Raw genomic sequence first — 20,557 nt, forward strand, 5'->3', positions numbered from 1 at the left:
AAGGCCATCTGGAAGAGGGCAAGAGAATTACAGAACATGAGTTGGACAGTGAAAAAGAAGTTCAGATTCAGGATGCAATCCAGAAGGATCTCACTTCCCCATTTGAGCAGGGCCCTGTATTTAAACAGATTCGAAAAGATTTTAGCATAACGAGAGATAATGGCAAAGAGACTTTTTCAGCAAAGGACAAGAATAGAGAAGGACATTTTCAAGAACGTGAAAAACGGTTGGAAAAAATCCCTAAAGATATGGATTCTAGATTGAAAAGCAGTTTTCTTGACAAAGCAGGTAACTGTTGACATCATAGACCTGGCTACCCAGCAAAAAAGGAAGACAGAACTAGGCAGAAATTAGCAAGAGGGGTAGTTATTAAAAACATCATCCTCCTGAAGAGAAGGTGCATAGCTGTATGTAGGGCAGCATTTTACAAAGAACCCTGAAATACAGTGAGTTCTGTGTTGGGACTAGGATTTGCAGAAGGGCCTGGCAGTGTTAGGGAGGGGCTGTGTCCTCCACAGCTTGTTTCAAAACCTCAACATATCCTTTGTTGTTGTGGTTTACTAATCCAAGCTGGGTGACAATTCAAGCTTCCTTCTGTTTTTCCTCAGTGCTTTTTATAGACCTTGGAACTCCTTAAAAGAAAAATTATGAAGTTTAAGTTAAGTTGATGGCCAGGAAAGATTTTTTTGAGCCAAGTACTAATTCTTCATTAATATATATGTATTTAAAGCAGTATGCATTTGATAGTAGCATTAGAAAAAGTCTTGCTAGAAAGGTGTCTGCAGGAAGTAAGCCAGAGAGTAACATGGGATCTGCTTTTCCTGGGAGACTGCTCTCCTTCCTCAGATACTTGTGTCATGGGCTTTGTCCAGCCAACATTGGAGAGAACCAAAGATGCCTGTAATCCATTTCTCATTTGTTGGAGCCTGACAGTCATCAGTAGCCTTGCTGCCCACACACTTTTTTTTGACTTCCCAAGCTCTGAATGTTACGGCAGAACAGTGAATGAAGGAGTTAAGAGTAACTAGGCTGGAACGTGTGAGTTCATTTTATCCCCAAGACTTTGTGGAGAGAGGGTTGGCCAACAAGTGAGAGATTCACAGCTTATAATGCTGGTATTTCAACTTTGTATGTTTAGTAACAGTGTCTTAAAATCAGGGCTTCCAGGTTCCACAAAATGATAGAGAAACAATACAGATGTTTCTAAAATAAAGAGGAGTTAAAGATGTCTCTTTACTTTTACCTTACCAAGTGAAGAATATTTCTGTGCACTATTTCCCAAGAAGGAGGGGAAAAGGCAAAAGACCAGAACAGCAAAGAAAAGGATCCAAGTTCTTGATCTGAAAAGTATTTTCTGATTTAAATGACAAAACATGGGAGAGTTCATAACCCACTGGGATGTAGAAAATTCTGTATAAACAATTCACCTCAGAATTTTGCAGTCATTTTGCTGGAATGGGAAAATAATGGTCCAGTTGGACAATAGAATAAATGTTGATTCTCCTTAAGGGTTACCATCGTATTTGCAGGAAGGAGGAAGGGAGTAGTTTAGTTCTAAAGTGCTGTCAGGCTGTGGGGTTGGGGATCAGTATGAGATTATAGATAGTTTTAAAGGAAATGCCTTGGAATCTGTATTTATTTATATTTAATGTATATGTTTTCCTCAGTTCATAATCAAGTAGAAGAAACATTACGGACGCAGTTAGCGCCACAAACTCCAGAAACTAACTTCAGGGTAAGCTATAGATCTTTCAAACACTTTTGCAAGTGCAGCAATATACTGGAATAATTCAAAAAACGTATTTTGCATTTGAGTGTAAATTTGAGTATCAAGAAAACTGATCTTCTGACTCGTAGACATCTTTGCTACTTAAACAGTGCATATAATTTTGTAAAATTTTGCTGACCCTCTCTTTGGATTGAGGATTCCTTTGATAGCCACTTTCATGTTCAGCATGGTCTGACAGACTGGTGAGCCGAATCTAGACCTGGATGCATCCATCTGTCCTGCTGCCTTTTTGCCAGATGAGACAGGGAAGAGCTGTATCCACAGGAGACACTGCCCAGACAGCCGAGGGCCCCTTCTGACAACCAACTTAGAGAGCTGGGTGGCTTCTGCTTTGTCCAGAGGAGTGGAAAGGATTGGGGGTGGGATGGCAGAGGGTGCTGCAGCAAGGCAGAGGCAGCAGCTGCTGCCCATCATTTCTCCCACCTTCCAGTGGCAGGACCCATTTCTCTTGGTCTGCCACAAAAACTCCCCTTGGCAGCAGCCCAACTCCTCATGGCAGATGCAGGAGGGTGAATTCTTTTTCATATTATTGTTTCAGGAGTCTAGCTACCTATTTTCTAGTAAGGAATCTATTGGACAAGAGCTGGGGAATTCCTTTGCACCAAATATTAGAATTAAGGAGGAGCCTTTGGATGACGAATATGATAAAGCTATGGCCCCACAGCAGGGACTATTAGACAAAATTAAAGATGAACCTGATAATTCCGAGGTAAGTTTCCCATTGCATTTCTCATTTTGGTCTGACAGCTGACCGCATAAGCTGGACAGAAATTCAGCAATTTATTTGGTTTGTTGACCGAAATTTAACTTGAAGAACGTAGTTTAGTAGAAGGATTTTTCCCTCTTATACTACCATGAAATCCAAACCCCCAGCTTTTTGATGTCATGTTACTATGTCACTGAAAATGTTTCGCTTTTCATTTAGAGACAAAGCAAAGTGCTGTAAAACTTCCATAGTTAAATCTGTGGCAACAGAGACACTTGATCTCAACTCAGTCTCACTAGAAATAAAACGTAAATCGTATTTGGCTGAATGCTTTGTGAGCAGTCACAGTCAGAGATGTGTAGCTGAAACGGTGCTAATCCTGCCACTGTTCTGCTGCCTCCCTCCTGAAGGTTGTCTTTGGGAGCACAGAGGTTCATGGCTTGTTCTTGTTTTAAAGTGACACTTCGAGGTCTTACCTTAGCAAAATATTTCGACACGTACACCTCAGTGAAGTCAATTTAAGCATGTGTTTAATTGACTTTCTCATTTGAGACTGACATTTTTTGTGATGATACAGGTTAAAAGTTCAATAATTGCAAAATGGAGAAAGTCTGACCTATGGATTGAGCGGTGCTGGGGCAAGGATTGCTGAGCTCTAACAGGTCTCTTTGCCACTGGTTTGCCGTGTGACACCAGGGAAGTGATCTGTGTGGCAATTCCTGTCTCCTCACTGCTAATATTTGGGTCATGTACCAAACTTTACATGCAGTTCAAGGTGTGCACAGCTTCCCAAGGCAATTCCTCCCACTGGCATCCACACAAGAGTGCTGGTGTTCTTGTGCAGGCGTTTAGTTTTTCTAGCATCATCCTCTGTACTTCTGCTATACCTCCTCTTCTCTCTGGGCCTGTCTTCCCAACATTTGTTCTACTTTCCCCATAGTACTCTTGGCTTAATAAAATAAAGAAGTAAACTAAGTATTTGAAACTGTTCAGATTTCACTGCCCTTCTGATTTGTTGAGTGTCTGTCACTTTTTTGGTTTTGGTTTTCTTTAAGCGTATATAATGTCAAATTATGTGTAGATTAGTTAAATCTGTCTATTCTTTTGTCCTCCCAAGATGGCATCTGCTGTGGGGATTTGTGTGGAATGCAATATAAGATGTCTGTGGTTATCAAAGATCGTAGTACAAAGTCAAAGAAGTGAAGAATTTAAATATCAAATATCGTATTGTTAAACATATTAATTCCTGGAGTAAAATCCTGTAATTATCAACTCTGCCCGATACTGCAAAAGTATGAGAAATGGTGAAGGTTCATTTTGTTTTGTTTTAGATTGGAATTAATGTGGGCTGTTTGGGTTTTTTCAAGCATCCTGAAAGATAAGAGCATTTCTTGCTGTAGCTGGCAGCTGGAGCCAAAGGATTTTGGCTTTCAGCACTGTTCCACTGCTGTGAAACTAGACTTAACCAGGCACAGTTGGTGTCAGGATTTACCTCCATTTCTCGTACTAGTGTTGACTAAGTTTAAAACTGCCGTTAAAATGCTTAAAAACCTGTATTTCTGCAAATACCTAGTTTTAAAATGGTACCATTAAGAAAGCTGTAGTGCTTTAAAACGTGTCATCCCAAGATGCCTGTACCCAGCTTAGAAACTCCTCTTACTTGAGCTTTTAATGTTTCATTCTGATGGTTCACGTGATGAACAAATAGCATTGCCTGTTCTCCTAGGAAACCTGTTGAAGAAATAGTTGGGTTGTCTTAGTATAGAAACTTTTTATTTTCCCACAGGAGTAGAATTGTGAAGTTTAAGCCAGTATTACATGGATGTTAGTGTGTGGTTATAGGAAGTGGCTTAAGCTGAGGGAGCAGTTCACTGCCACTGCGAAGCGACAGCTTAATTTTCCATAGTGATTTTGAATTGGCTTACCTTGCAGCCAGACAGCAGCCGTGAATTTAGCTCAGTCATAACATGACATCATGCCCTCGCTACTCTCAGATGACTGTAAGTAGGTTAAATCTTACCATCTCTGTAGTTCCAAAGAGATTATGCTTTTCAGCCTATTAAGATTTACATGCAGAGTGTTACAAGCTGCTTTACAGTTCAGATTTCTGGGGAGGGCACGGGCAGAAGCATGGTGTCAGAGTATGAATAGCTGCTGTGGAGTGAGCTGGTAATTCAGAGTATGTCAGCTATTCCACAAGCACTGTCTGTGGGGATTTTCTCCTCCTGTAGAAAGCATGAGGTTGTTTCCCTCTCACTGAAGCCAGTCTGAGCAGGGACTGTGATGGTCTGGCATTAGTGGTGCCAGCTTTGATCTGCTGCAAAGCTCCCCCCAGGCTCCTCCAGGGTACTTCACTCCTGGTTAAGTACAGAAGGCTTCTCACTGTCTAGGTCCCAGTCCCTGTTCCACCATTATCATCTGTGAACATGAAGATAAAGCTTGTTTCACAGAGCAGGGGCAAGGGCTTCAAAGCATTCCTGGATGGAAGGTCTGTGAGAGGAAAGCAGAGATTTCTCTTAAGCTTTGTCCAGCTGAATTCTGAGGAGTCTTGAGAACGAATTGGAAGGGGGATCCACCAGACAGCCTTGCTTTTCCATTTCTACACAATACCCTTGGTTGCAGTTTGCTGTGAACCTCTGAGCAGGTTCTGTGTGTGGTGCTTAGACAGCAACATCTGTTAACTTGGCCTTTGGAGCAGGCTTGGGAGACTCACTCTTCCTTAAGATTTCAGTACAGCGTTATGAAAGAATGGAAATCATCTCACCTGTTATTACATGTGTGTATTTGTTCTCCTTTTCCTTTCCTTTGTTTTAGGAGTACGGCCAACAGCCAAAAACTCAGGAAGGGGAGCTGAAAATCAGTGCTGTATTTTCAGTCAGTGGCAGTCCTCTTGGTAAGGAACAGGCATATCTAAATCTGTAAAATATATCACTTTTGCAAATAGTCTTGCAGTTTATTCTGCATTTTCTTTTCTATGTCTGACCCCAGTGGGTCAAAAAAATTTTTTGAGAGACAGTGAAATTCAGAGATACAAAAATACCATATTTTTGAAGCAAAGGAAAATTAAATGTGAAATAGATGGTAAAAATGCTCTCTCAGTCCTAAGGGTAGTTGAAACAGTCTGCTGTGCAGAAAACAAGCACAGGGCATGTATTTATGACAGCTTCATCTGCTATTTAATTCTCTCTTAGACCCTGACAACCCAAATGAAGTCATAGGCTTTGTGCATGCCCCCTGCACAGAAGTGAATTACGTGTGATATGTATGTAACAGTTACTCTATGTTTTCTCTGTGTGTTTTTCTTTTTTTCAGCTCCACAGCTGTCATCAGGTTTCCAGCCTGCTGTGGCATCCTCTGGCATGAGTAAAATGCTTCCTTCAGTTCCAGCCACAGCTGTTCGGGTTTCCTGTTCTGGCTGTAAAAAAATCCTGCAGAAGGGGCAAACCGCATACCAGAGGAAAGGCTCTACCCAGCTCTTCTGCTCCACACTGTGCCTCACTGGATACACTGTTCCAGCCTCTCGCCCACCAGCTTCCACCAAGAAAACCTGCTCAAGCTGCTCAAAGTAGGACAGTGTTTTAATTTGTTCTAGTAATAGTTGATATCCAATCAGATAACGAAAGGCTTCAGTTCTCTATTTACACAACATGCTGCTTCTGTAATGCCTGCTTCTGCTATGCTTCCCTTCAAAGAATTCAGGCTGGTTGTGTTACTTGTTAATTGGTCTGTCCACTTTCAGATCCACTTCATTAATTGGATTTTACATACACATACATTTAAAAGCCTGTTATGCATCTTGTCTTGATTTAAATGAGCCAGATATGAAAAATGGTGTTTCAAAGTTTCCAGTGCTGTTTTAAAATGTGATTGCACTCTCAAAACCACTAACAAGAGCACATTTTAAAAAAAAATATTTTATATATTATTTTTTTCTAGATGAAAATAGATTTACTGAATGCCTAAAATGAAATAAAGCATGGGTAAATGAATACATTTGAGGCAGGATATTTCCTCCAGGTTCTAAAGAAAAAAATTAACTTTCCAGTGTGGCTTCATTCTGAGAGCTTAGATTTCTGTAGGTCTCAGCTCTTCAAAATATGTCAATACTGCTTTCATAAGAGGTAGAGAGATTAATTTATTAAGAATTGAGTTTTTTAGGTAGTTGAGGCTTCAGCACCTGAATTAGTTACTTTCTACCTAGGCCTGGAGTGGGAAGGCAAGGTTTGCTGCTGTGAGATGACTTGGAAAAAAATTCTTTAGAAAAGCTACATTTTCCACAGTCCTGTTGGAAACACAGGCCTGAATCTTCAGCTCTAAAAAATAACATTTTAATAATTAAAATTTTGTGTTCATTATATCATTATGTCCAAATTAACGAAAAGACACCTCTGTCGCTTACTCTTTAAGGTGACATCTTACTGTACCACTGATGTGAGGCAAATAAATACCTTTGCAGACTGATTGTGCTGCAGTCTGTTTATAAAGGACTACTGATATGCATTATTTTTAGTTATTAAAGTTACTTCACAAAAGAAATGTGGCTTTGTTCATCATTTCTTCAACAACACATTTCTTGCTTTCCGTTCTACAGGGTCAACTGAACTTAAATTTGAGACTTCAGTTAATTTTTTTTTTCACTTGTGTCTCGTTGTGAAGAGGCCTTGTTACAAAGTTTAGTAGTCTTGTCTGTAATTTGTATTTATTCTGTTGAAAAATGGTTTACCTCTGACAAGTAAGGAGGAGGCATCCTTCCAACCAAGAAAATGACATAAATATTTCCTCTTTGGGTACTTTCTGTGAACAACTGTTTCAAAAGAAAGAAGAAATGAAGAGAAAGTTCAGTTTGTCAACCAAGAGAATGACATAAATATTTCCTCCTAGTTTTTTGATTTAAGAGCTTTGGGTACTTTCTGTGAACAACTGTTTCAAAAGAAAGAAGAAATGAAGAGAAAGTTCAGTTTGTCAAATCCAGCAAATAACAAATAAACAAAATTATAGATGGGAGATGAGAAATAGGCAGTCACAATATTAGTCAGACAGTTCTGGACTGAACTACATGGTGATTACAAATTGTAACCTTTCATTTTTCCTTTTTTCTCCCCTACCCCATTATGACTGGCATTTTCATTGTTAGAGGAAATTATTCCACATACCCTGCTTTCTAATTTATTTATTTATTTTTTTTAGCAAATACTGTGCAAAACAGTTATTTGGTCCCAGTTCCTTTTGAAAAGATGTAATGATGTGGCTTGATGCCTCTATAGGCCACTTGAAAGTCCAGGTACAAAGTGTTTCACAAAATATCTACTTGAGAATTGTACTTCTTAACTATTTTTCTAATAGAAGAAGAAAACTGAAGTCAGGTACTTAGATCAGCAAACAGAAAAGCATGAAATTGAGTGAGTCCACCCTCTTGTAGAGAATGTTTAGTCTGCAGCAGAAGAAAGGACAGCAAGTTGACATGAAACCAACATTTATTCTTTATCTCTCTGTTTGTTTTTCTTTTATCCATAGAGACATTGTAAATCCAAAGGATGTAATCACTGCCCAGTTTGACAATACAAACCCCAGTAAGGATTTCTGCAGCCAGTCTTGTCTTTCTACATGTGAACTGAAGATGAAACCCATTGTAACTATCCACACTAACAGCATTTCAACCAAGTGCAGCATGTGCCAGAAGAATGCAGTGGTAATTGCAAGCTCATTTTTAATTCCCTTTAGATCAGGACAACTTGCTAGCTCAGAGATGAACACACATATTCTTTGTGTCTTTGTTATATATATATCTCCCACTTCTCTTCCAGATCAGGCATGAGGTGAACTACCAGAACGTTGTGCACAAGCTCTGCAGCGACGCCTGCTTCTCCAAGTTCCGTTCAGCGAACAACCTGACCATGAACTGCTGTGAGAATTGTGGGGGATACTGCTACACTGGCTCCGGCCAGTGTTACATGCTGCAGATTGAGGGACAGTCAAAAAAGTTCTGCAGTTCAGCATGTCTGACAGCATACAAGCAGGTATGTTTTGACAGAGTATTAAAAATACATCTTTGATTGGATTTTGGGTGTTTTAAGAAACACGCAGTTTTTTAGTTGATGATTTCAGTTACTGTTAGGGTCTAAGATAGCTCCTTTTGCCAGTTGCTGCTTCATCTTTGCCCATACATGTTCTGTTTCCCTTACCACTGAACCAGCTGGCAGAGTATTGCAGGGGGAGAGAAGACACTCAGCAGCAGTCCCCTGTGACTTTTTTCAGCCTTTGATATGCTCCCTGTTTGAGTATCCTCTATTAAATTGTAGCATTTGAATTAATTGTAGAGCAGAAGTAATAGTTGGTAATTTTTAGTTTAATTTTTAAACTTTAAAAAATTTATATTTTATTATAATGGAACTTCTTAAAGAGCTGTGCAGTTGAAAGAACCTTTATTTGTTAGAATAGCTCAATTATTTTTAGCTGACTTATTTTAATATAATTACTTTAGAAAAAACTGCCATCTGATAAGATAGGGTAACTTAATTTTGTGACTTGACTCTGCTACACCATTATTCAGACCATTTAGGCCAAGAAGGGCCTAATGAAATTTTAAAAAAAAATATCCAGTTAAAGTATTTAATCCAGAAAATTACCTACAGCATTAGTTGTTCTTTGAAAAACATCTGGAAATTAAATGGAATAAGCTGGAAAGGAGAGGGTTTTCATACTACTGCCCTGCAAAGGCCATACTCAGAATGAGAGAGAGCCCAGATCTCAGGTGGTCAAAGTGTGAACCTAACAAACATACTGGAGAACTGGAGAAGTGGATCTGCATCATAAATAATCCATCTGTAATATAGGCGCTGTTTTAAGTGCACTGCCAGCCACTTTTATACACATTTTATATGTCAGCAGTTCATTTCCAGGTTAATAAAAATATTGAGTTTCCAATGGATTGATAGATGTTGATGTTTCCACAGAAGTCAGCTAAAATTACACCTTGTACACTGTGTAAATCTTTGAGATCTTCAGCCGAGATGATAGAGAGCACAAGTAACCTGGGAAAAACGGAACTGTTTTGTTCTGTAAACTGCTTGTCAGCATATAAAGTAAAAATGGTTACTTCTTCAGGTAAGTTTCTCATTTTACTTCTTTAGAAGCATAATTTTACTTCATTTTTCTTGCACGTTAGGGCTGATGCTCCTTTTTGGGAGGGTGGGAATTGGCTTTTATTTTTTTGAAGGGAGGTGCTGAGATGGGAACGTAAGGACGTTCTACTGTAGATAAATTAATAGTGGCAGTACAGTCATTTCAGCTTTGATTTTCCAAAGCTTAAACATGATAATAAACCTGAAACTGTTTTCTGCTCTTGCAAGTGCAGTTGGTGGATTTCCCAGCTACACCAATCCACATCTGTGGCCATAGGCCCTGACAGTGCTGTGACTGCTCTGCCCTGCTTCTCTAGGGCGATTAGCTTAGTTACCTCTGCCTGTGGTTGTGTTGAGCTAGGCACACATACTCACAGCTATTTTTCTTGTAAAACAGAAAAATGCTTACTGACATCCTAGGGATACTGGGAGATTAATTAGAGGATCTGGCAAGCAACAGGCACTGCAGCTGCAGTGTCTGCTTCTGAATCTGTAGAAACTTCATCTTGGGCTTCTGTGTGCACCTTGGCTTGTCATTCACATTCACTGGTTTTGTATGCACAGTGCAAAATTATCTGCAATACAACCTGACGTTGCATAAATCACTTTTTCTTCTCTGTTTCACCCTCAGGTGTTCAAGTTCAGTGCAACAGCTGTAAAACTTCATCAAACCCTCAGTATCACTTGGCTATGTCAGATGGGAGCATACGCAATTTTTGCAGCTACAGTTGTGTAGTAGCTTTTCAGGTGTGACATCTAGGATTTCTTCTTAGCTGAATTAACAGAATAATGAATTGATGGCATGGATATCTGGGATGTCGGGAAGAATATGGAATGTTGTAAAATAAAATCTATTCCTCAATTTGTTTTCCTGCAGAATTTGTTCAACAAGCCTGCAGGAGTGAACTCCTCAGTGGTTCCTCTGTCTCAAGGTCAAGTCATTGTAAGCATTCCCCCGGGGGCAACGGTATCGACCAGTGGCTCCACCTCCACAGTGTCCCCCAGCTCCATGAGCACCTCAGCTGCAGCTGGTCTCCAGAGGCTGGCTGCCCAGTCCCAGCAAGTCACTTTTGCCCGTCCTGTTGTAAAACTCAGGTGTCAGCACTGTAACAAATTGTTTGCGACCAAACCAGAGCTGCTTGACTACAAGGTAATAAAGATCAGGGCTTTGCAAGCTTCTGTTTGTCAACAGAAAACCAAGAAATGGTAGCTGATGTGCAATGGTCTGTCAGTACTGCTCTGTTCCTTACCTGCTGTGGAGGAATTTGGAACTGATTTTGGTATCATTTAACCAGTATCAAAGTGAATATTAATACTAGCTCTTTGATCTTAAAAACAGAAAAAAATAACCTCAAAAAAAAACCCAAACCCTTTGGTTGCTTGGCTAGGTCACAGCTCTGATTCTTTGTCCCAGAGATGATCCTTTTAATTTCAGGACAAAGCACACTGGTGAGGGCTCTCAGCAGATAATTTTACTGTGTTTCACAGCTAAGTGGTGTGCTAAGAGATTTATTTGCTAGTACTCTCTGTTGATTTCTCAGGGTCATAAATACACTTCTGAGGTTTTATTAATGAAAATGTTATTACCTGGGATGTGAAATGCTGAAACCCAAACATGCTGGCTGTGTTGCAGGGTAAAATGTTCCAGTTCTGTGGGAAGACCTGCTGTGATGAATATAAGAAGAGGAGTGGTGTAATGGCAATGTGTGAATACTGCAAAACTGAGAAGATTATTAAGGAGACAGTGCAATTCTCAGGCACAGATAAACCCTTCTGTAGTGAAGGTAAGAATGGGCAAGACTACGTCTCAGACAAAGCAAGTCAGAAGTGTTTTGCCTTAAAATTATTGGTGATATTAAGAGAAACCTAATCTTTTTAGGTTTAGAAACACAGAACTTTGTTCACACTTTACATTTTAATGGCATGTTTCAACAAGTACTACAGACATAACAAAATGTAAGAACCAGAAGTGTTGAGCAAACATGATTTTGATACTGAACTATGTTTTTTAGGTTTTGGTTTTTTCTCTTCTTTTAGGTTGTAAACTACTCTATAAGCATGACTTGGCTAAACGCTGGGGAAACCACTGTAAAATGTGCAGTTACTGTTTACAGGCTTCTCCCAAACTGGTCCAGCATCACTTTGGGGGGAAAATGGAAGAATTTTGCTCAGAGGAGTGCATGTCTAAATTCACAGTTTTGTATTACCAGGTAAGCAATCTCACAGAGCATCCTCTAGAATATGAATGTGTTACCAAAAGAACCTTCATATGTTAGGAGCTGAGTGAACTGCCTGTAATCGACTTCTGTGTCAATGGAATGTGTTGTAGTATATGCAAGAGATGTGTAAATCCTGCTTAACTTTTGAGTAGCAGTTTTCTGTGTAGAGAAAAACTAATATGGGTTGTGGGAAGACAGACCCTGACTGTTCTGCTTTGTGTTACACTGAAAAAATGATGCCAGTTTCTTCACACTATATTTGCTGAGCAGGGTGCAAAGAGGTTTTTATACACCTACTCTTTGTTGCTGTTTACAAGTGTGTTTAATTTCTCCCTCACTCTGTTTTCCTAGATGGCAAAGTGTGATGGTTGTAAGAGACAAGGAAAACTCAGTGAGTCCATGAAGTGGCAAGGGGAGATCAAGCATTTTTGCAATCTGCTATGTATTCTGTTGTTCTGTAATCAGCAAAGTGTTCCTGACCCTCCAGCCCCAAACAACACAGGTAAACCAGCTTGGGACTAGTGTTGCATTTTGGTGTGCATGATGGTGGTATGAACATTTATTTGGAAACTCAGTTCAGTGAACTTTTGAAGCTGTATCTTCTACTCGGGTGCTTACCCATTGCCTTTGGATGGGCTCATTTTTAGATCTCTTTCTTAGTTCAGACAGTTTCAGACTTCTGCAGGTATGAAAGGAAATTGCTTCGTATACCAGACCTAGGCTGTGATTTTAAAGAAGATGTAAACCACTTTTTTTAATCACTTTCATGAAGCACAAGCCCATTTTGTTGGGGTAGAATATACTGGTATCTGTTGAAGGCATGTTAAGTGCCTGGTTTGTTGTAGAACCTGAGTGCTGCTGTAATCCATACTATGACAAACAGAAGTTGATATTATACTGTAGTGAGCTTCTAAAATGCTTCAGTGACTGGAAAACAGTTTAAGTTTGCTTGTGTGGCCAGCTCCTATTTAAACTGAAATGCTGCAGTTTGACACCAGGGTTCCCCTCTCGTAGAGCAGGCGTTTTCATTTGGAAATAAATCTGGTGGGTGAGTGCTGTTTTATCTTGTTGCTTATTTTAGTTTTCTTCTATTTGCTCTGTCCAGCAAACCTTTCTATGGCACCAGCTTCCTCCTCAGGCCCTCCTTCTTTGAGAAAGGACTCCACCCCTGTCATAGCAAATGTGGTGTCCCTTGCAAGCACCCCCGCTGCCCAGCCTACGGTTAACTCCAACAATGTTTTGCAGGGTAAGACTGCTCAATATGATGCCTTTATTATTAAATCTTTATTCCTGAACATTTATATTTATTCAGGGACCTTTTCCACTAAGGACAACAGCCACTTCTTCACTATGCTTCACATCAGTGCAGGCAGTCACAGTTTTGTCCTTCCTTTACCTAGGTAGCAATAATGACTTAAATTTATGTACGTACACCAGGGAATGAGGTTTAATGAGTGTTGGTTTTCTTGACCTTGGCAGAGGATGGGTTATGGTCCTTGATGATAAGTGCACACGTTATTATTATGTGCTTTTTCTTTACAGGTGCAGTCCCTACTGTGACAGCAAAAATAATAGGAGACGTAAGTTTTACGAGCGACTTTTTCTCACTTTGGCCCAGATTGTATCAATAACAAGTAAAGTATCCAAGAATTTTGCACCGTCGTTTTGTAACTGCTTTTCCTGGTTCTGATTGGGCTTTAAAATTCATCTAGCTTGCAGATGGCTTTTTTTAATATGGGTAGAACTCATATGGTATAGAATTCTCTTTGTGTCCACAGATTGATTAAATGTTTTAAGACAGAGCTTGTCAAATTGCAGCTCATGGGATGGCTGTAGTCCTCAAGCATTCATGTGTGGATTCTGAACTTGAGGCTACCTTTTGTGCCCAAAAGCAGGTTGTGATGTCAAAAGGACTAGCATGGGCTTCTGGGGCTGATGTGACCAAGCTTTTGCAGCTCAGGTTTCCTTTCCCACCCTCTAGTAGTGCGGTGACAGAGTTGTGGGGAACCATTGTCACCACTTCTCTGTGAATAACTCCTAGAGTTCCTATTCCTGAGCTCTTTGAGGTGTGTGGTATACTCCTTGCAACTCTCTTAAAATATGAAGATTTTATTATGTAGATCATACCTTCTGGAAGACAGACAGCCTTGCCTTTAGCTGAAGTGCCATTTATGGATGAGAGTATGAATTTTCCCTAAGGAAATAGATCCTGTTATTTGAATGCATGAATGAAAATTAGAGTTAGCAGGACATGAAATTAGTACAAGCACGAATAGTCAGTCTGTGTGTAATTAGGGGGTGATACCAGTACTGCTGGTATTTGTGTTCTTTTTTAACTTTATTTCTTTTCAGTGGTTTCACATCAGTTTACTGAGGTTTTTTGAGTATCTGTATCAGCCAGACTATTAGTCATCAAAAGCATCTTAGCATAACTGCTCTTTATATCTTTGTCATCAGTCAGATTCCAAGGTCAAAAGTTTGTAAAGGTCATTTGGCTACAGAAGCCAAACATTCTTGCAGATTTGTTCACTGCAATGTTAACAACAACAAAAAGGCTGTTGTTTGATTAAAACAAATTGGAGTGAAGACCAGAAAGTATGAAATACATCAATGAACTGGTTTTGCAGTAGTTTTTCAATGATCGTTTTTATCAGCAAGGAGAATTTCAAATTGTTCAACTGCCCATAATAGAGAATAAATGTTAATCTTATGATGTCCTTCAAAGCAATACTGACTCTGCCCTCACTGATTTTCCAAACAGGCTAGTACTCAGACTGATGCCCTAAAGTTACCATCATCACAACCACCAAGACTTCTAAAAAACAAAGCATTGTTATGCAAGCCAATCACACAGACAAAGGCCACCTCATGCAAACCACACACACAAAACAAAGAATGCCAGACAGGTATGTATCTATCTTCCCGTTTTATAAAGGTATAAAGGTCTGTATTGCAGCTGAGAGAGTAACATGTGATAGGTGTAACAAAGAGTGCTTTTAATGTATTTCAAAAGCTTAAATAATTCTCAGTGTTGTATGGTATTTTCCAAGTAGCAGTTTGCTTTACAGATGTAAAATAATTGCTGGGTTTTTTTAAATCCAAAAAGCTTTGTGTGTGGTGAATCTTGAGATTTGCTTTAACTCATCTTCAGCATTCTGTGATTGTCTTAACTGTGGGGAATGAAGTGCAATGGTTAAGTGACGTGCAAAAGGCCACAGAGGGAACTTATTTTCCTGAGGACAGAATTTGTGAGTTCGTGGCTCTCACAGCTCAAGCCTCAAGAGCAGACTCTTTTTAATAAAGTGCATGATTTTTTAAAGATTATTTCAACTTTCATTTTCCTTTAGTTATTAGGTACAGGTACTAAGAACCTATGAAAATGAAGTCCCTATTTCTAACATCATTTCATTAGATGCATATTTGCTTCAGGCTCCTTCTGTGGGAGTGCTGGGAGGAAAGAGAAGCACCTTTAAAGGCTATTTCATAGTGCAGCTTGCCATTATGGAGTGCTTTCTTCATCATTGTTACTACAGAAGGAACTTAGGCTATCTAGCCTTGATGTAAACCTCTCAGTGAGAAGGATAAAGTTTAGTGGGAAGATCATAGTTGTTTTTTTAATGTTACCTTTTTATGGTCTTGTAGTCGACTGTGTGATAACTGCAGTAACACACCATTTACTTGGATGCAGACCGTAGTATTTAATCCTTCTGTCCACTCTCTTCCCTTCCAGCATTCATGAATACAGTCACAGTGCTGTTTATTTCCCAGCTGTAGTTTTAGTACTTGTGAAAAAGTAATACTTTCACTTGTTAGTGAACCAAGACATGGGACTGTGCATGCTGAGTTACTAACAGAAGTCCAGATGATTAGCAGGGACTCTGGAGCGTGCTGGATAGTCATGTGGATAAACAGGTTTTGTTTTGTTCTGTTTTTTGGTATAACAGAAGAAGTTCAACCCCGGATCATTGTGGTACCTGTTCCTGTACCAGTGTTTGTGCCAGTGCCCCTTCACCTCTACACGCAGTACACACCAGTTCCACTTGGGATGCCAGTACCTGTAAGTCATGCTTCAGTTCACTAGAGAAGTGGTTTACAGTTTTGTTTCTGAGCAGGACACAGAGAAGTCTTTGGGTTTTGTGACTAGTTGTGCAAGTGGTATTTGGAGTCCCTGAAGCCATTTCTTTCCATGTCACATGACAGTGTGATTTGTGTGGTGTGAAGCATCATCACACAAAACTACCAATTTGTTGTTGCAGAAACTAAGCCAGCTATCCAAGCTGGAATTATTTTAAAATTGAATTTAGTAGTCCTAAAATATAAGTAAGGTGAAATGAGAGGAATCTCCCTTGTATATTTGCTGTTTCCCTGCACCCCCAAACATGCTCTGATGCTTTCCACATGTTCCATAGGTACCAGTGCCCATGGTGTTCCCAACCACCCTGGATAATGCTGACAAGATCGTTGAATCTATTCAGGATATCAGGGAAAAGAGTCCCACAAATCCATTTGAAGCTGATCTCCTTCAGATGGCAGAAATGATTGCAGAAGATGAGGAGAAAGAAAAAACGCACTCTCATGGTGGTATGTGGTGTTTTTAAACAGGAAGCTAAATAAAGTGAGACTGACATCCTCAGGAGATAGAGAGATAGGTGTAGGGCCTAGACTGGCTGCCTCCCAAGTATGCACCCCAAGGTAAATGGTCCTGCTGTCTTGCCAACATTTATTTTCCATAATGAGAGTGTTCATGCAGGTAAAGTGCCAGCCTGGACAGGACTATAACGCTTACGTTGTGTCTTAGCAGTTTTGATTACTTACTCTTTTAAAATGAGGAGGCCTTCTGGGAGTTAAGCTGAGCTGTATATTTGGAGATCATTTTGCCTCTGGATACAATATTCTGTTCTTTGCTTTGAAAACATATTTTCTTTTAAGATTTAATTTATTCTTCCTCTATAGTTCCCCTTTCAGTTGCTGATTGTAGTTGCACCTCTCTGAAGCTTTAGTAATTTCACAAGGGTTTATCAGTCAACATTCAGTAGAACTCTGCATGACATAGAACCCATGTGAGATCCTGAGCACTGACAGTGGTTTAGATGTTTCCCTTTCCCTGGTCCTAGGTGCTGATTTGACTTTTGTTGACAGTAACAGATTAGAAGAGGTAGTAATCTGCAGATCAGTACATCATGCATTAGCAGGAGTAAAAATGAAGATGACAGAGCAGCTGATTTACAAGAATATTTTCCTATCAGGCTTTTTATTGTGGATTCTAGGAGGGTGGTGCAGGTAAGAGCGTGTTGGATAGCGATTATCCCTTGTAATAAAAGTGGAACAAGCTGAAATGAACAAAATAACTTGTCTACAGATGACACAAATAACAAACACGGAGGGATGGAAATGTTTGGAAGAGCAAATGTATTAGTTCTGCATTTGTGTTTCTCCCATAGCAGCATGACCAAGGTAGAAAGCTGTTAGGAGAAGTCTAGTGGGGGAGAAGGCACATCATGTGTGTTAGTATTATGACCTAATGCATAGGGGTTTTTTTGTTCAAAGCACTCTGTATTAGTTATGTATGCTTTCAATCAGTTGTAGATGCAGATTTTCTTCTTTTCCTAAAGGATCTCAAACATCTGAGCATGAACTCTTTCTGGACCCCAAGATATTTGAGAAAGGTCAGTTAGTTTGGTTTTTTTTTTTGCAAATGGCTTTTGATGCTGCTTTATCTTTTGCATGCCCCTCTCTTTGTCTGCCCTTTCCTATAGCACCTGCTGTATCTGATCACTCTCATTACAGACCAGGGTAGCTCTTACAGTGGTGATCTGGAGTCAGAAGCTGTGTCCACTCCACATAGCTGGGAGGAGGAGTTAAATCACTACGCCTTACGATCAAATGCCCTGCCAGAGCCAGAGCCAGAGCTGAAGCAGTTCTCCAAAGGTGATGTGGAACAGGACCTCGAAGCAGATTTTCCATCAGGTCAGTATAATGTGGAGAAAACTGCACTGTTGTACACAAGATTTTCTGAGTAAGCATTGTACCAGCAGCCTGCTTATGAAGGGGGTGTGTTTTCATGTAGTAGAACTGGATATTTAAAGCTGCAGTAAAATATCAGCTCTACTAAAAATTACAATTGAAAAAATATTACTGGTGTCTTTAAAGGCAGCATTCTATAGAACCCTGGACAGGAGTAGCAGGTGGCCTTGCTTGAGTCCTTTGAATTTATCACTTGTGTGTCCCTACATATAATCCAGGTGAGTGGTGCAGAAGAATTTAGGTTTACCTGAGCAAGGGCACCGACTGGTGGGGTGGCTTTTTCCCTCTTCAGAGGGTTTAATTGCTTTATACAGAAAGGACATAGGTTGCCTAATTATTAAAAGGTAAAGCATCATTTGAATATACAGGTTTGATTGCAAACTGTAAGATATATCCATAGTATCTAAGTGACACTTCTGCCTGGGCTGGTAAATCATATAATTAAACTCTTAATGGTGTTGATTTGACTTCAGACTCCTTTGACCCTCTCAGTAAAGGACTGGGGTTGCATTCACGTTCTCGAGCGAGACGGAGACACAGAGATGGCTTCCCACAGCCCAAGAGACGGGTAAGAAAGTCCCTCTGGGACACACCCTCCTTGCCTGGGGAGTCAGAACACACTGCACATGCTTATTCTCAGAAGTAAAAAAATACACTCCAGGGTGAAAATGAGAATTGAGTTAAACCACACTGTGTATTTTTTCCTGTTTTGCTGTAGGAGATAAGATTTTTCTTTCCTCCCCCTCTGCAACTAGGTAGAAAAAAATGCTCTTTTTAGTACAAAACATTTAACAAGTGTATATTGTTTCAAAAAACTCCAAAAGAAATGTCTTTTGAGTAGTGTCATAATCTACGGGAAAGAACTTTTTTTTCTTCTGTAGCTAGAGAGGAATATGTTTCTGTTCATATCTACCACAGTGAGAATTTCTGTATTTTATTGCACCTTTTCTGTAAAGTGTGGCTAGCATTTATCCACGTATTAAAAAGATATAAACACCCACTCAGATTCTGCCACGAGAGTAGGATTTTGTTATGATGTCAATATAATGGAGGTTTTTTTGTGGGCTCAAGTTCAGAGCTTATTCAGTGCTTGGTCTGATGTGTCTGTTCTCCCGCAGGGCCGGAAGAAGTCTGTGGTGTCTGTGGAGCCCCGGAACCTGATGCAGGGCTCCTACCCAGGCTGCTCTGTTTCTGGGATGACCCTGAAATACATGTATGGGGTAAACGCCTGGAAAAACTGGGTCCAATGGAAAAATGCACAGGAGGAACAAGGGGACCTGCAGTTTTCAGGTAATTTTTCCTCTCCGAGTAGAAACAGGAATATTTAGTTGAAGAGCACTTGGTGGAATATGCTGTTCAAAAAAATGAGGATTAGATATTTCTGAGTTTTAAAATACCCATGGGTGAAGAAAGAGTTTTGCAGAATACTGTCTTACATCTTTTAATGCATTTAAGAATCATAGCTCTTCCATTCTTAATTGTCCTTTTGCCTATTAAAACAGGCTCTAAAATACCAGATTTCTTTTTGATCTTAGAAATGTTGGTCTTTTAACCTCCACTTTGTTCATTTGCACATAGTAATTCTTCATTTGTAGAAGAGATGCTTTATGCAGCTGAAGGGTCTTTACTGATCTATTATCAGGCCCTAGTCTAAGTTGACAACACGAACTTGGCTCCATCTTTTTTTTCTGAAGCTAATGCTTCACAAAGTATTTGTCAGCATAACTGTTTTAAAAATATTGTGTGCTACAACATTAAAATCTGAGCATCTTATTTGTAGGCTTCAAAGCCAGAAAGAAGCCTTCCAAAAGTCACCCATTCTGTGCTGCACCTTGTCTGGAACTAACTTTAAAAGGCATGAATTGTTCCTTTTATCTGCCTAGGGTGATAGATAATAATGACAATATAAATGTCACTTATGTTTGGTTTTCTAATTACAGATTTTTTGGTTTTTTTACAAAAGCACATCAGTCCTGGGATTTGGCAGTGTCTAACTCCCCTTTCCCCTGGCCTCAAATCTGTTTTACATGTTTGCAGTAAGAGTTTGGTGAGGAAATTTTCAGAGTCAAGCAGAGAATTTAAGTTAGGAGTATAATTGAGTTATTGGGGCATGGTGGGGAAGAGAGCAAATCATATTTAATACTTCTGCAATGTAAAGAACTAAGTGTGGTAGGACTTACATGAGGAAGATCCCAAAAGGAAAAATTCTAAATAGGAGATCTACTTTTTCTTCTTTTATTTGGAATTTTTGTTGTTGTTACATGAGGACATCTGGTTTTTGTTTCCCAGAAGAAGATTAACCACATGCGTTACTGTGTTTTCTTCTTGTGGATAAAAAGCAAATACCTCAGGCAGTTCCAGGAAACCATCTCCACTCCCACCCCTCCCAGAACAATTCCCTGCTTAGTCCCCAGCAGGCACTTGCCAGCCAGGCCTGGTCATTTCACTGCAGATCCCTTGATCGATCGATTCCCTGGTTGCTCTGCTTTCCTTTCCAAATCCCATTCATGTCCTGCTAAACTCTTCATTCCTTCTCCCTTTAAGGAGTCAAATATGCTGCACCCAACTCATGTCCAGAACTATCAGGAAATACTCCAGATCTTTCTCTCACTGGGGATTCCCCTGAGTCCAGTTACAGAGGTGAAATCTATTTATCAGCCCTGCACTGCCTTTGCTGTGCCACCTCTTGGGTTCAGCA

The 20,557-nt window shown here is 39.9% G+C and overlaps 1 protein-coding gene across 1 annotated transcript in view; it reads left to right on the top strand.

The window, feature by feature from the left end:
* Positions 1 to 20,557, top strand: part of ZMYM4 (zinc finger, MYM-type 4) — a 26,725-nt gene that overhangs the window by 254 nt on the left and 5,914 nt on the right. The window contains exons 2-23 of the mRNA XM_008939274.1: positions 4 to 288; positions 1,668 to 1,735; positions 2,328 to 2,498; positions 5,310 to 5,388; positions 5,808 to 6,060; positions 8,010 to 8,184; positions 8,300 to 8,512; positions 9,452 to 9,599; positions 10,248 to 10,363; positions 10,494 to 10,766; positions 11,250 to 11,400; positions 11,654 to 11,826; positions 12,187 to 12,337; positions 12,941 to 13,081; positions 13,378 to 13,415; positions 14,597 to 14,741; positions 15,780 to 15,892; positions 16,245 to 16,416; positions 17,448 to 17,501; positions 17,623 to 17,802; positions 18,333 to 18,427; positions 18,978 to 19,149. Of these exons, the coding sequence (XP_008937522.1) occupies positions 4 to 288; positions 1,668 to 1,735; positions 2,328 to 2,498; positions 5,310 to 5,388; positions 5,808 to 6,060; positions 8,010 to 8,184; positions 8,300 to 8,512; positions 9,452 to 9,599; positions 10,248 to 10,363; positions 10,494 to 10,766; positions 11,250 to 11,400; positions 11,654 to 11,826; positions 12,187 to 12,337; positions 12,941 to 13,081; positions 13,378 to 13,415; positions 14,597 to 14,741; positions 15,780 to 15,892; positions 16,245 to 16,416; positions 17,448 to 17,501; positions 17,623 to 17,802; positions 18,333 to 18,427; positions 18,978 to 19,149 (3,366 nt within the window). The remainder of the gene's footprint in view (positions 1 to 3; positions 289 to 1,667; positions 1,736 to 2,327; positions 2,499 to 5,309; positions 5,389 to 5,807; positions 6,061 to 8,009; positions 8,185 to 8,299; positions 8,513 to 9,451; positions 9,600 to 10,247; positions 10,364 to 10,493; positions 10,767 to 11,249; positions 11,401 to 11,653; positions 11,827 to 12,186; positions 12,338 to 12,940; positions 13,082 to 13,377; positions 13,416 to 14,596; positions 14,742 to 15,779; positions 15,893 to 16,244; positions 16,417 to 17,447; positions 17,502 to 17,622; positions 17,803 to 18,332; positions 18,428 to 18,977; positions 19,150 to 20,557) is intronic.

The sequence above is a fragment of the Merops nubicus genome, unplaced genomic scaffold (assembly GCF_000691845.1).
Source record: "Merops nubicus isolate BGI_N331 unplaced genomic scaffold, ASM69184v1 scaffold22344, whole genome shotgun sequence".
Classification (NCBI taxonomy): domain Eukaryota; kingdom Metazoa; phylum Chordata; class Aves; order Coraciiformes; family Meropidae; genus Merops; species Merops nubicus.